The sequence below is a fragment of the Notamacropus eugenii genome, chromosome 1 (assembly GCF_028372415.1).
Source record: "Notamacropus eugenii isolate mMacEug1 chromosome 1, mMacEug1.pri_v2, whole genome shotgun sequence".
NCBI classification, from domain to species: domain Eukaryota; kingdom Metazoa; phylum Chordata; class Mammalia; order Diprotodontia; family Macropodidae; genus Notamacropus; species Notamacropus eugenii.
Window position 1 is genome coordinate 519,844,108 of NC_092872.1, and position 13,116 is coordinate 519,857,223.

The 13,116-nt window shown below is 42.2% G+C and overlaps 1 protein-coding gene across 2 annotated transcripts in view; it reads right to left on the minus strand.

The window, feature by feature from the left end:
• Positions 1-13,116, minus strand: part of EYA2 (EYA transcriptional coactivator and phosphatase 2) — a 234,710-nt gene that overhangs the window by 31,696 nt on the left and 189,898 nt on the right. For both annotated transcript variants that reach the window (XM_072633655.1, XM_072633654.1), the window contains exon 10: positions 5,499-5,588. In XM_072633655.1, the coding sequence (XP_072489756.1) occupies positions 5,499-5,588 (90 nt within the window). The remainder of the gene's footprint in view (positions 1-5,498; positions 5,589-13,116) is intronic.

Genomic DNA, 13,116 nt, shown 5'->3' on the forward strand with positions numbered 1-13,116 from the left:
GACTTACACTCAAGGATCCTTGAGTCTTGAGACTTGCCAAAGACTCCATGCCATGAAGAAGGAGACACTGGAAAACCCGAGAGCAGGAAGGAATGAGCTGAAATGAATCAGTCCGCCAGCCAAACAAAAGAAAGTGATATTCCTAAAAGGGATTTTCACTTTTTTCCTGTACCAGTGACATTTAGTCACTTAGCAGCTGGGCCAGGACAATGATTTGGGAGTTAAATTCCTTTGTCTTTTCTGGCACTTCTCCTTTGTTCCCAAACCCAGTAGCCAAGATTGAAACAGACACCATCCTTATGAAGTCTGGAGAAGCTGACTTTCCCATTTGCCTCAGCTACTCAGGACTGGGCAGAAAGAGAAAGGGGACACTGCCAATGCTATAATCTGGGCAGATTCTGCCCCAGGGTGCAACCAACAGGTGGGAAAGCTTCCTCCTCTTGGAATCCCTTCAACTTCTGCTGCATTACCAGACTTGCGGCTTGTTACCTTCTCTCTACAACCCCCTTCCCTCTTTAACTCACTGACACCCCTCCCCCCAGCTTCCTTTTCCCTCTCCTAATTTGCAGCCATCCTCACTTCCTCACTCCTCCCAGAGAATCGGTAGCACAATTGCATCTGATTGGGGCAGAGTGTTCTTTTCAGAGAATCTTTCCTTATCCTTTCCCTCTGTCCCTTGATGTCTGACTTTTGAGTGGGGGCATGACTTGTTGATGTTTAGCGCTGCGCCTGGCACAGAGTAAATGCTTAATCAATGCTTACTGATGGTCTTGCTGGCTACTCAGTGCTTAGAGATGACAGCAAGAATGAGATGCTCTAAACCAGCTGCCTAGATCATAGACTGTCAGGACTGGAAGAGACTTCAAAGGTCATCTGATCCAACTACAAAATTTTACTGATGGGGAAACAAAGGCCCAAGGAGGGGAAGTGGCTTCTCCATATATAGTGGTAGGTCCTGGTCTAGAACTCGGACCTCCTGACTTTTCAGTCCAGTTCCCGCCTCCACCTTCCAACACTGCTATCAGCACCATCCATACCCATGAGTATGGTCTTGATTTAAATCTCTCTTCCTGGGCCAGTGTGCAGGGAGAAGCTACATGTGGCTCTTGTCTGAATTCCAATGGGGGGGTTACATGGCGCTGGTTGTGGGTTGTTGGGCCTTTTTAAAAAAATGTGTTTTTCGTTGTCTATGTTTTAACTTTCAAATAACATTATGCGGCTTCGATTCTGGGTGGGTGCCCCTAGGGCCCCTTGGCGCTGGGGACGGTTTTTCTTTAAGTTCAGAAAACAAAAACAAATAAGCTTCACGGCACAGCACCAATAGCCAATCCGGGCCTTCTAAAGGCGTTTCTTTGGGGCCCATGAAATTCACTCCAAGGAGGGAATCACAAAGTCTCTTCTCTGTCTGCCCATTCATAAGGTCCCTGGGTCTCTGGTTTATTCCCATACTCCGCAAAGATCAAGGATTTAATAGGTACCACTGCTGCCTTCACTGACCCTGATGGAAATCTCTCCGAGACCTTCTGGGAACTTCTGTAGGTGACCACTCGGTGACGATCCTCCCTGCATTTAGTTAGACTAGTGACTACAAGACTGACACGGAGTCTGCTACTCGGCCTGCAGCCAAAGCCTTCCCAGATGGTTTGAACCTGTTATAGTCTGGTTCTCTGCTGCCACAGCCTATAGGAACTCAAGGTCACCTCCAAAGCCCCAGCAAGGCATCAGAGGAGGGCTTCAGAGGACAATCCCGACCTTCTTTCAAGGCTCAGCTCAACAGATACCTCATCTACAAGGTCACTTGATGTTTCCAAGTACCAGGGCTTCTTCCTGATATATATATATTTCATACATGTTTATATGTATACACATTTGTTTCCCCCATAAGCCCCTTGGCAGCTAGGGTCTATTGAATCTTTTTAATTTCTGTGGCCCCTTAGTATCTAGTACAAGGCCTAGCATACAGTAATTAATAAATGCTTCTTGTATGATTGAGTGCTTATTGATGCAGAGGGTATAGTACTGGATACTTCTGATACTTCCTAGCTGTGTGACCCTGGGCAAAACACTTATCTGATCTGATCTCAGTTTATACATCTGTAAAATGGGGATAAGGGTTGTGAGGCTCTAGTTTGATATATATATATATATATATATATATATATATATATATATATCTGTAAAAAAGCATTTGGCAAAGGCTTAAGGTGCTCTATTAATATTATTATTATTGACAATAATATCAGTAGCTCGCCATTTTCAGAGGCTTTTTAGCTTACAAAATGCTTCTCGTATATTATCTCACTCAATCCTCACACCTGTTATGTATGTAAAGTATATATTGTTAGGATTATTATCCCCATTTTTCTAGAAGAGGAAATTGTGGTTCCAAGGAATGAAGTGACTTGACCCTGAGAGCTGCCTGAGAGCTGGCAGAATTGAAGGCCAGTGTTTTTAACTGTTCATTTCCAAGGTTAAGCTGTTGGTTCAGGCCAGCAGTGGGGTTGGCTTTAATGGTTAAATATGAGCTTTGCTTTGAGGTCAGAGGTCATGGCAGGGAGGTGCTCTCTAGCGGGGTGGGAACCATTCATTTCGTGCTGTTTCTGGCATTTGCTATGGTGTCTGTTGAAAATGGGCACCCACTGAGCACCAGGCTCATATGACTTGGCCCCAGAGTGAATGAAGAACCTTTTTTCCTCTCTCATGAGCACAGATAGCTTTTCCATATTTCTAACTTGTGGTTTACAGGCCAACCAGAAAAGTCACTAACTTCCATACTTTACTGGTCTCAAGGGAAACTTTTCCGTCCAGGGCCAGGCTTAGGTGTTCCTTAGTTTCCTACCCTCTTGGGTCCAGGAGATACTCTACTAGTTAAAGCTGCTTCCCCCTAATACCCATAGTGAGCAGCTCCCAAGGGACCCAACCCAGTTTGGAACCAAGTCCAAACTGACTCCACCCTCTGTTTCTACCCTTTCTTTTTCTTTTAAAAATAAAAAATTTTCCTTTCTCATGTGCATCTGAAAGTAAACTATAATACTGTGATTACAGATGGTTTTTCCCCCCGCCACTTGCCTAGAAAGGCATAGTACTATAGGACCCAGAGCTAGAAAGAACCTCAGAATGCTCAGCATTATCTGTTCGTTTTAAATATCTGGGAACTACAGCCAAGAGATGAGAAATTAATTACCTGAAGTCAAACAGGTAGGAGATCAAGGGTCTTTCCCTGGCCCAAGGGCACTCCCCTTTGACTTTGTTCTCTCAAATTCCTATCCCATTCTCCAGAACGGGAAGGCAGAGAATGTGACAGAAAGAAGACTCAGCTTGGAGTTAAATCCCAGAGCCCAGCACTCTGTGTATGACTTAGGCAGTTGCTATATCTCTGCCCAATGCAGTGGAAAGAGCTGGTTTGTGACTCACTTTCTTGTTTTGGCTCTGCCCTAAACTGTAGCCCTGGCTAAATCTCTTCCCTTTATTGGGTCTCTGTAACCTCGCTGACAAGATGATGGTGGGGGGATTGGATTTACTAATCTCTAAGATCTTCCTCCTCTAGCTCCAGTTCCAAGGACCTTCTGTACATCAGGTTCCTTTTGGAAAATGGGAGAAATCAGATCTGTCTTTGCATGCTTGTAGGAAGGATTAAGTGAAATAATGTAGGGGAGAGAGCACTATAAGATGTAAAGCACTAGAGAAGAGAGAAAGGATTACTATGCTAAGTCATCACGTCCCCACCACCTTCAACATCCTCATCGTCAGCATTCAGTTCGAACTCCCCACTGGCAAAACTCCCCTGCTGCTGATCCAGATTAAAATGCAATGGGGAAATACTTAACAAAATAAATAAAAATACATTACAGACAATGTTAATGTGTGGTTTTCTAAGTCAACATGCCTCCTGAAGGGATTCATTTCTATTTCAGTTTGACCCCTATGCTCTGTGGCTCAATAACCTCTTCCTCCCTGAAATGTTCCTTACAGTTAATATTCTGTACAAGCTACTTTGGCCCACTCTTATGTTTTAGCTAAAGGGATCTCAAATAAGGAAACTCATGTTAAATCATTTGGTAAGCCCTACAAATGACATAGCAGAATGCATATAAATTATCATACCATCCATAATGATTAGTAGTAACAACAATCACCACATATTTATAAAGCACTTATCAGTTTACTAAGTGCTTTCTTCCCCACAAGCCCCTGAGTGGACAACTGTGAACACTGCTATTCTGATCTGACAAAGGAGGAAACCGAGATCTGAGCAGTTGTCCAAGATCACAAAGCTAGTGAATACAATGAAGCAGGATTTGAATTCAGGACTTTTGACTCCAAGTACAGCACTCTAGCCACTATACTAACCTTAAACTACCTTGCCATTTCCCCTACAAACTCTCCTGGTCACTCCTGGGATCTTTGTCTTATCTCTTCCAACAGACTATGATGGAGCACAGCATTCATTTTTGGTTTTCCTGTAACACTGAATACACAAGGAACCCACGTGGAGTAGGGACTTAATAAGTATTTGTTGAATCCAGCAGTTAATCACACACGCCCTATGCTGCTCACTGTAACGGGAAGGACGCTGGACTTGGGGTCAGAAGAGACCAAGGTTCAAATTCTGTCTTCAGCATTTATTAGCCGTATGACTACAGATGAATCATTAAAACCCTATAATAACAGCTATAGTGGCAACTGTGTGAATCAAATGAGATGAAAATACTTTTAAAATACAAAATGCTATGGAAATGAAACCATAAATCTGTCTCTCTCATTTTAACCATCTGATATAATAATTCAGTCATACTACCTCTGGGACCTTGGGCAAGTCACTCTCTGGGCCTCAGTTTCCTTTTCTGTAAATGAGGACATTAAACCAGATGGCCTCTGACATGCCTTTCAATTCTGGAGCTATGAGCCTATGATCCCCATTTCCCACAGTCATAAGATTTTGAAACCAAGACCTTTCCTGGGTGTTATCCTTTCTTTATTTCAAAATCCTCTCTTCCTTTCTTCTTTGTCACCCCGCAACATTTCTCAGGGGTCAGAAACACCATAAGACTAATACTTTAAGTAAGTATTTTTTCTTTTTGTTACTTGCTTCTGGGCTATAGAACATGCTGTAGACAAGAATGAAAACTTGTTTTTAAAAGCTTCCATCCTGGCCCCACAGCTAATTATTTCTGATCTGGGAGGATCTGCACTAATTTAGTTTAATAAACTTATTAAACAGCAAATTTCAGGAGGAAGAGCCAAGTTGCTATTATTAGATTAGCCAGACTGCCCAGACACTGATGCCTTGCACACCGGAGAGAGCCATTAATGGAACGAGGAAGTCCGGGAGATAATCTGGCAAAGTGTGTTTCCAATAAGCCATCCCTGGCTGTCATTAAGTGTCTTCTTGGGGGTCGCTGGCAAAAGTTTCAGGCCCCCCAAAAGAAGCATCTTTCCCCAAACCAGATGCAGGTGGTTAAATATCCAAATATTGAATAGAAAAAGCAGCTACCAACCTCCAGGTCATTAAAAAACAGATGTGTATCTGCAAGGTTGAAGATCATCTCTTCCATCATCAGGCCGATCCTCACAGATGTAGTGGTATCCTGTTAGACAGAAGAGGAGGAGAAAAACACACACATACACAAATGGAGTCTTCAGTGATCTGAATCTTTGCCTCTCCCCCCGCTGCCTTCTGAAAGCTCATTTGCGGTCTCTCCTAATCTGCACGGTTCAAGCACAGCCTAAACCTGCTTTCTGTTAGGATTAGGGTGATAATATTGTACAAGTTCCAGTATCTCAGTCCTCTTCCACCCTTTCTTTTTCACCCTCTTTGGTGTCTACATTTCCCCAGGAATGTCCTTGGCTTCTCAGTTGCTCCCAGGAATGAAGCCGTCAAAGAATTTTCCAGAAAAGAAAGCCCTGTTAACCAAACTGCTCCACGACCTCCTGTCCTTCCTTTTATCTTAGGATCAGAGGATCATAAATTTGGAGATGGAAGGGGAGGAGTTCAACCTCCCCATTTTTGTAGATGAGGGAACTGAGGCTTGAAAGAAGGGATGACCAGCTAGTGTCTGAGGCAGAATCTGAATGCAGGTTTTCCTGATTCGAAGTCCAAGCTCATTCATCCTGGGACCTAGCTTGGTCAATTTTACTCAACTCAATAAGGACTTAGGATGTGAAAAGCACTGTGTGAGGCTCTGGATGATATAAAGGCAAGACAAAACAAAACAAAAAGTCCTTGCCCTGAAGGAGTTGACATTTTACTTAGGAGATGCGACATGTACACACATAAGAAGATGCAAGATAATTAGCGGAAGAAGAACGGGGATCACTGGGGAGTGGGGTGGGGGATATCCTGAATAGGAGATGTACAAACTGAGCTGAATCTCAAGGAAGTCAGGTGAAATGGGAGGCAGCGATATCGGTATTCCAACTGTATCATCTCCTTACAGTGGTCTCTCCCCAATTCTCCCCCTCTATCCCTAGGCTCTGGTTTTTTCCCTCTTCAAATACATACATAAACTTGATTTAACACACTCAGGCTGCAAAGAAGCATCTCCAGAGGATACCCATTAAAACAAAAGATCTCATGCAGACAAATACAGGTAGGGCTTTGCATTCATCCTGCCTCCTTCTAGTCCAGAAGCTGTGGTGATGGTTGGGGGAGGGGGGGCCTGAAGGGAGAGAGGTTTTTTATTTTTGTTTTAAACTGAGAAAAGAAGAAAAAAAAATTTTTAGGCCATAGAGAAGTATCATTTTGTAATCGAGGGAAAGGTCTGAGGGCATTTTAATGAATATAGTCGAGAAATTCTGAACCTGGGACCTACGAATTTCTTAAAAGTAAGTTTTAAAGAATTTTGGAATATAATTGCTTTTCCTAGTAATCTTACATGTTTTACTCTGTGTGTTTAAAAACATGATTCTGAGAAGGGCCCTATAGGCTTTACCAGACCCCCAAAGGGGTCCCTGACAAAAAAGATCAAGACATTCTGCATCAGAGAGAGCCAAACCAATTATCCTTTCAAGTACAATTTCTTTTGGGTGAGTGCATGGACTTGTAAACACGCCCCATTCCCTAAGCCACCACAACACTTTCTGTGTGTTTTTTAGCCCAGGATTTGTTGCCAAAAGGGGCAGAGGAAAACCTAACACAGCACGATGGAAACCATGCCTCAGTATGGATCCAAAGATTTGGATTTGGGGCTCTGATATTCACAGGCAGCATGGATTTGGGCTGCTTACTTCCTCTACAAGCCTCAATTCCCTTGTTCTGCAAAACAGAGATAATAATGCCTTGAACTTCCTACTTTTCAGGGTTGTCGTGAGGACAGTACACTGAAAAGAATAAAACATTAGAGAAACATGAATTCTTATGAGATGGTGATGACAAAAAAGTCAAGGAATCAGAAGGATTTTATCTAGGAATAAAAGTAAACTCTCGGGGCAGGTCCTGGAGTCAGTCAAGAAGACTTATCTCTGTGAGTTCCAATCTGGCCTTAGACACTTATTGGTATGTGACCCAGGGTAAGTCACTTCACCATGATTGCCTCAGTTTTTTCATCTGTAAAATGAGCTGGAGAAGAAAATGGCAAACCACCTCCCCAATCTCTGCCAAGAAAACCCCAAATGGAGTCATGAAGAGTCAGACACAGCTGAAAAATGACCACACAACAACAACAAAAGTAAATCCAGTTTAAGTCATGCACTCAGTCCCTACACCCAATCCAGTCTTCCAGACCTGCTTCATTTCCAGTTCTGCACTGATCACTGATGCTATGAACAACAACAGATTACCGAGTGAATTCCTCATAACAGCCCTATGAGGTAAGGCAGAGTGGGTATTATTATCCTCGTTTTCTAGATGAGGAGCTAAGACTCAGGAGTTAAGTGACCTTCTGACTTTTATATAGAGCATCATGGGGGTCACACAACTTTAGATCTTAGGGACGCTTCTAAGGAAGGGGCCTTAGAAGTCACTGAGTCTATTTTACAGATGAGAAAAATGAGGCAGTGAAAAATTAAGTGGCTTGTCTGGGGTCACACAGTTGGTAGCTATCTGAGGCAGGATCGGAACCTAAATTTTCATGACTCCATGTCCACTACATCATTGAGTGGTTTTTCCACTCCATGATATGGACTTGGAGGCGTTGCAGGTCCTAAATTAATAAATCTAGATCTAGCATTAAGCAGCCATTGATTAAGTGTTAAGTATATTGCCAGAAATAGTACTAAGGATTCAAAGACAAACATGGAATGCTCCCCTTCCTTAAGAAGCTCATATTCCATTAATGTTTTTTAAAACCTTATTATGTAATTTCCTGATACCTCAAACTTCCCCTTTTCCCTCCAAAAAAACTTCCTTCTAACAAAGAAGTATAATTAAGAGAAAGAATCATGCTGGACATGTCTGATGGCACACATCTCATTTCATGCCTGAGGTAGCTGGTGGACACAGGAGACAGAGTGTTACAAGTGGGGAAGGCCTGAGTTCAAATCTCATCTCAGACACTTCCCAGCTGTGTGATGCTAGGCAAGCCAAAGCCACTTAACCTCCATCTACCTCAGTTACATCATTTGTAAAATGGGGATAATAATTCATCTACTTTCCAGGGTTGTTGTGAAAATAAAATGGATGACAGAGGGTATCCCAAAAATCTTCATGCAGTTTCAAGCTTTAATAACTAAAATAGATTATTGAACAACGGCTTCTGGGAACTCTCTATATTTATAAAACACTTCTGTATTATCGAAGCAGAGAGAATCTGAGCTGGGCCAAAAGGTAGAGATGGCAGAGGAGGGAATTCATGCCAGGCACCAAGGCCAGGCCAAACAAAGGTGGGAGTCGTTAAAGTAAGATAAACATAGAAAAAAAAGCTTATTATAAAGACACAAGTTTCACTTTTCACTGGTGGCTAGGCATGCATGGCTTGTAATTGTGCCCAGAGTACACAGTTGCCCACCGCTGAAAAAGATCCTTAATGTAGTTCTTTAGTTTGATAAATGGAGAGTTCACAAACCTCTGTCCTGACCCTAGATAAATTGACCCTTATGATTCTAAGGGAGATAATCCTCTCTCTGATCCAGTACTTGTCCTAGTCAAATAAAGCTTAAAATAGTATCTTTATGCATTATTCTCTATGATTAATGAATGGGAGATAATTCTCACCCCCACCCTACCCAGAAAAAAAATAAAGTTATCCCTCAAGTCAAGCCTGTTTCTCCAGCACCCTTAATGACACAAACCTAGCTCAGGAGCCAAGAATCAGAAGCCACAAGAACAGTTTAAGATGCTGCTCACATGAAAACTATTTTCTTAATCATTAAATATTTTTCTGCTACAAAAAAATTGCAGCGGTTAATTTCATAAGATGAGCCAACAGAGCTTGATTGCCACCCCCCCCCCCCCTTCTAAACCAATTTAAACCAGAACAGAGCTGGGAAAAGAGTTTCCACAACAGGCTTTAATTTGTAATTCATCCTTCTAAGGATGGGGGGAAAGCTCATCTTTGTTTTGCCTGAATGCATGTGGGTGGCTCTCTCCCAGGGAAGGTATAAATCATGCTAAGACACTGTAGATTTTCCTCTAATTTTCTGCAGATTTCAGTGGAGTCCTATTTTTGCAATGGTATGGTCAGTAATGCATTAGTGTAAGAGGTCTAACTGGAAAGCCCGATTGTTGAGAGTGGAGTTCATCTCAATCAACTTTCATGGCAGATGCTGCTAACATGAACGCCATACTGCACACTAACCTAATTATTACGCATTCTTTCTAAAGTTCTCTTTAATTAAAGGAGAATGGTGGTGGCCTCTACCATATGGACCATGCCAAGAGTCTGAACTGGGGAAGAGGGTACGTGATGGTGTAACATGAGTTCTGGTAGAGTCTGGAAGCTGCAGTTGAGTATTTGATGACTGAGAGAATTCAAAGGGCAGGAGATACTCCCTTGATTTGTTTTTGTTTTAAAAAATATGATATAAAGTAAAAATTTTTTTGACACATACAATGAGAGAGCTCTAAAAGCTTTAAATGTTTTCTTTCTTTGAAAAAAAGAATGCCTTTCTGAAGAATTTTAATGCAGCTATATACAGCAGTGTCCTAGTTTTTTCATTTATTAACCTACTCCCCTATGCAGCAGTTTCCTCATCTACAAAATAGGGATAATAATAGCACCTACCTTGTAGGGTTGTGGTAAGGAATAAATGAAATAATAATTCCAAATCATTTATACAGTGCCGAGCACATAGTAAGTGTTATATAAACGTTAGCTATTATTTTTATGAGACAAAGGGAAAAAGGAAAAAAAAAAGATTCCTGGATTTTACAAGTAGCTTGAATCCAGATCAGTTTATAGATGCATACCATAAAATAGAGAGATTAGAGAGCAATTATAATTCTGGGATACCAGAGCTAGAAGGTGTCTGAGAACAACATAGATCTTAGAATGTTAGAATTGGAAAAGATCTTAGAGCCCGGACTATTAGAGCTGGAAGACACCTTGGCGCATAAAAACGCTGGCACTAGCATCCAATACCTTCATGTTACAGTTAAGGAAACAGACTTAGAGACAGGAGGTGACTTGCTGGGCTGCACAGAGTATGGAAGAAAGTCCATAGCAAACCTTCAAGTGCTGTAAAAATGGAAGTCCTCCTCCTCCCCCTATTAAAGTTCTCTTCTGATGGCTCACTTAGGCATGAAGATTATTCTGAGTTCTCAAAAGCTAAACCACCAGAGCATGAAGTCTGTTCCATCCTATCAAGCTGAGAAGATTTCAAGTACAAGCCTGGCAACAGAGTCGATCTGTCATCCAAGGACCAGATTAACTCAATTCACAGAAGTTTATGCTAGGATTGTCTATGGGATGATGGCTCTTTTGGCTACGGCAACTTTTGAAGATGATCCACCAAGTCACAGAGGAGTTGTGGTCTGGGTGGGTTGGACAAGCACCCACATGATGAGATCACGGATCTCTCAGTATGGATGTATTGTTGTTATTATAACTACCCCAAATCAGGTGGGGGCACAGGTGGGACCAGGACTTCGATTCCCTGTACTCAATCCAGTGACATTTTTACCACATCAGGCTTGCTTAAGATTCATGAGTCAAAAAAAGGTTTCCTATTTTCCCAACAGATTCACTGTGGCATGTGTTCCAATATCAGGCTTCTTTGGTGCATTTATATATACATACACATACATATACAAATATATGGACACATACATGTATACAAATACACACATGAGAGACAACATGGTCTAGGGAATAGAAAGCTGGCCTTGGAACAATGAGAACCTGGATTTAAGTCCTATTTGTGGTAGTGAATTTGGACAAGTTATTTAATATCTCAGTGCTCTATGTCAGTCATGTCAAACTCAAGGCTGTATATGAGGATCCCTGCAGGAGATATTTTGACTTAGAAAACCATATATCAACATTGTTTGTGTTCTATTACATTTTTACTTTGCTAAACATTTCTTAATTACATTTTAATTTGGTTCCTATACTCTTTTCTAGGCAACACTCTAAAAAGTAACAGAGTGTTAACCTGCATTAGTAGGTAGGGAGTTTTCTTTCTAGGGAGTTCTCTAAATCCAGTGACATCACAGGCACAGGTCTAGTTTGTCTGTCTGTCTCTCTATCCCTCCTTCTCTGTTTCTCTCGCCTCCAACATCTGCCTTCTCTTCCTTTTTCCATCCCCTCTCCTCCTCAGTTTCTCTTCCTCCCTTCTCTCTTCCTCTGTCTCTTCCCATCCATCCATCTATCATTATTCAGTTATATCCCAAAATGTGATTTATGCATCACTTATCAGGGATGCACAAATGTGGCATAGGGGATAAAGAACTGGCCATAGAACCAGGAAGATCTGGGTTCAAGTCTTACCTCTGTCCTGTAATGGCCATAATCCAGGATAAGTCACTTAAACTCTCAGTGCTTTAGGCAACTCTCCTAGACTGTGAGTTGGAGACAAGAGACCCCCACCTGCATAAGTAAAGGGGAGTTTCCTTTATCTCTTCCTTTCTGGAAGGTCCCTTTAAGACTGAAATCACAGGCCTTGGCCCTGTTCCTTTCAAGGAAACACTCATTGTGTAAAGTGAGGTACACTGCTCTTCCACCGCAAGATAAACATGGAGCATGAATGCTTTCTTCTTTCTTTTTCCTCCTTCCTGCCTTCTCCCTCCATTCTGGTTTACATGACCATGATATCTGGGTCTTCTAGGGAGTTCTGGCTGAATGGAATTAGGCCAAATGAGATTTTTCTGTACAGATCAGCTGTGCCTGAGGCTTCCTTGCATGCAGTCTGAGGGGGCCATGGAAGTCTGAAGCTGTATCCCCAGCAAATGTGCCCAGACTTTATGATATCCAATTGTCCTTAATGGAGCTGAGCAGCTCTGTTTCTGTGTGGGATCACTGGTGCTAAGAGCCAGACAGGGTAGCTCCTAATCAGACATCTTTAATCCACCCCAGGCCAAGTCAACAGCTTGTACTTCTTTATAGCACATATAGTTTACAAAATACTTTCTACACAACAACCTTGCGCAGTTTGGAATGAATGCAGTACAATCCTGGTTGGTCTCCCTGCCTCATGTCTCTCCTCACTCCCACTTTGCTGCCTCAGTGATCTTCCTAAAGGGCAGGTGTCACTATGTCATTTCTTCCCATTCAATAAATACCACTGGCTCCCTGTTACCTGTAGGACGAACTAGAAGATTGTCTGGCATTGAAATCCCTTCCCAACTTGGCTCCTTTCTGCTTTCTAGACTTCTTATCTTATACTCCCCTCTGCCCACTCTCTGATTCAGGAGCACTGGCTACCGTGCTGTTTTCTGAACATAACATTCTATCTCCTGACCTTGAGTGTCCCCCATGCTTGGAACGTTGCCCCTCCTCATCTCTGCCTTTTGACTTCTTGGCTTCCTTCAAGACTCAGCTCCAATTCCACCTTCTGCAGAACACCCTTTCTGATTCCCTTCTGTCCTAGCCTTCCCTCAACGATTACCTTTCACTCCCACTGCATATATCTTGTATGTACAATTTTTTGCATGTTGTCTATGCCATTAGCATGTAAACTCCATGAATAGGGATGATGTTTTTCCTTTTCTTTTTTTTTTCTGCCTCTCTCTGTATCTCTAGC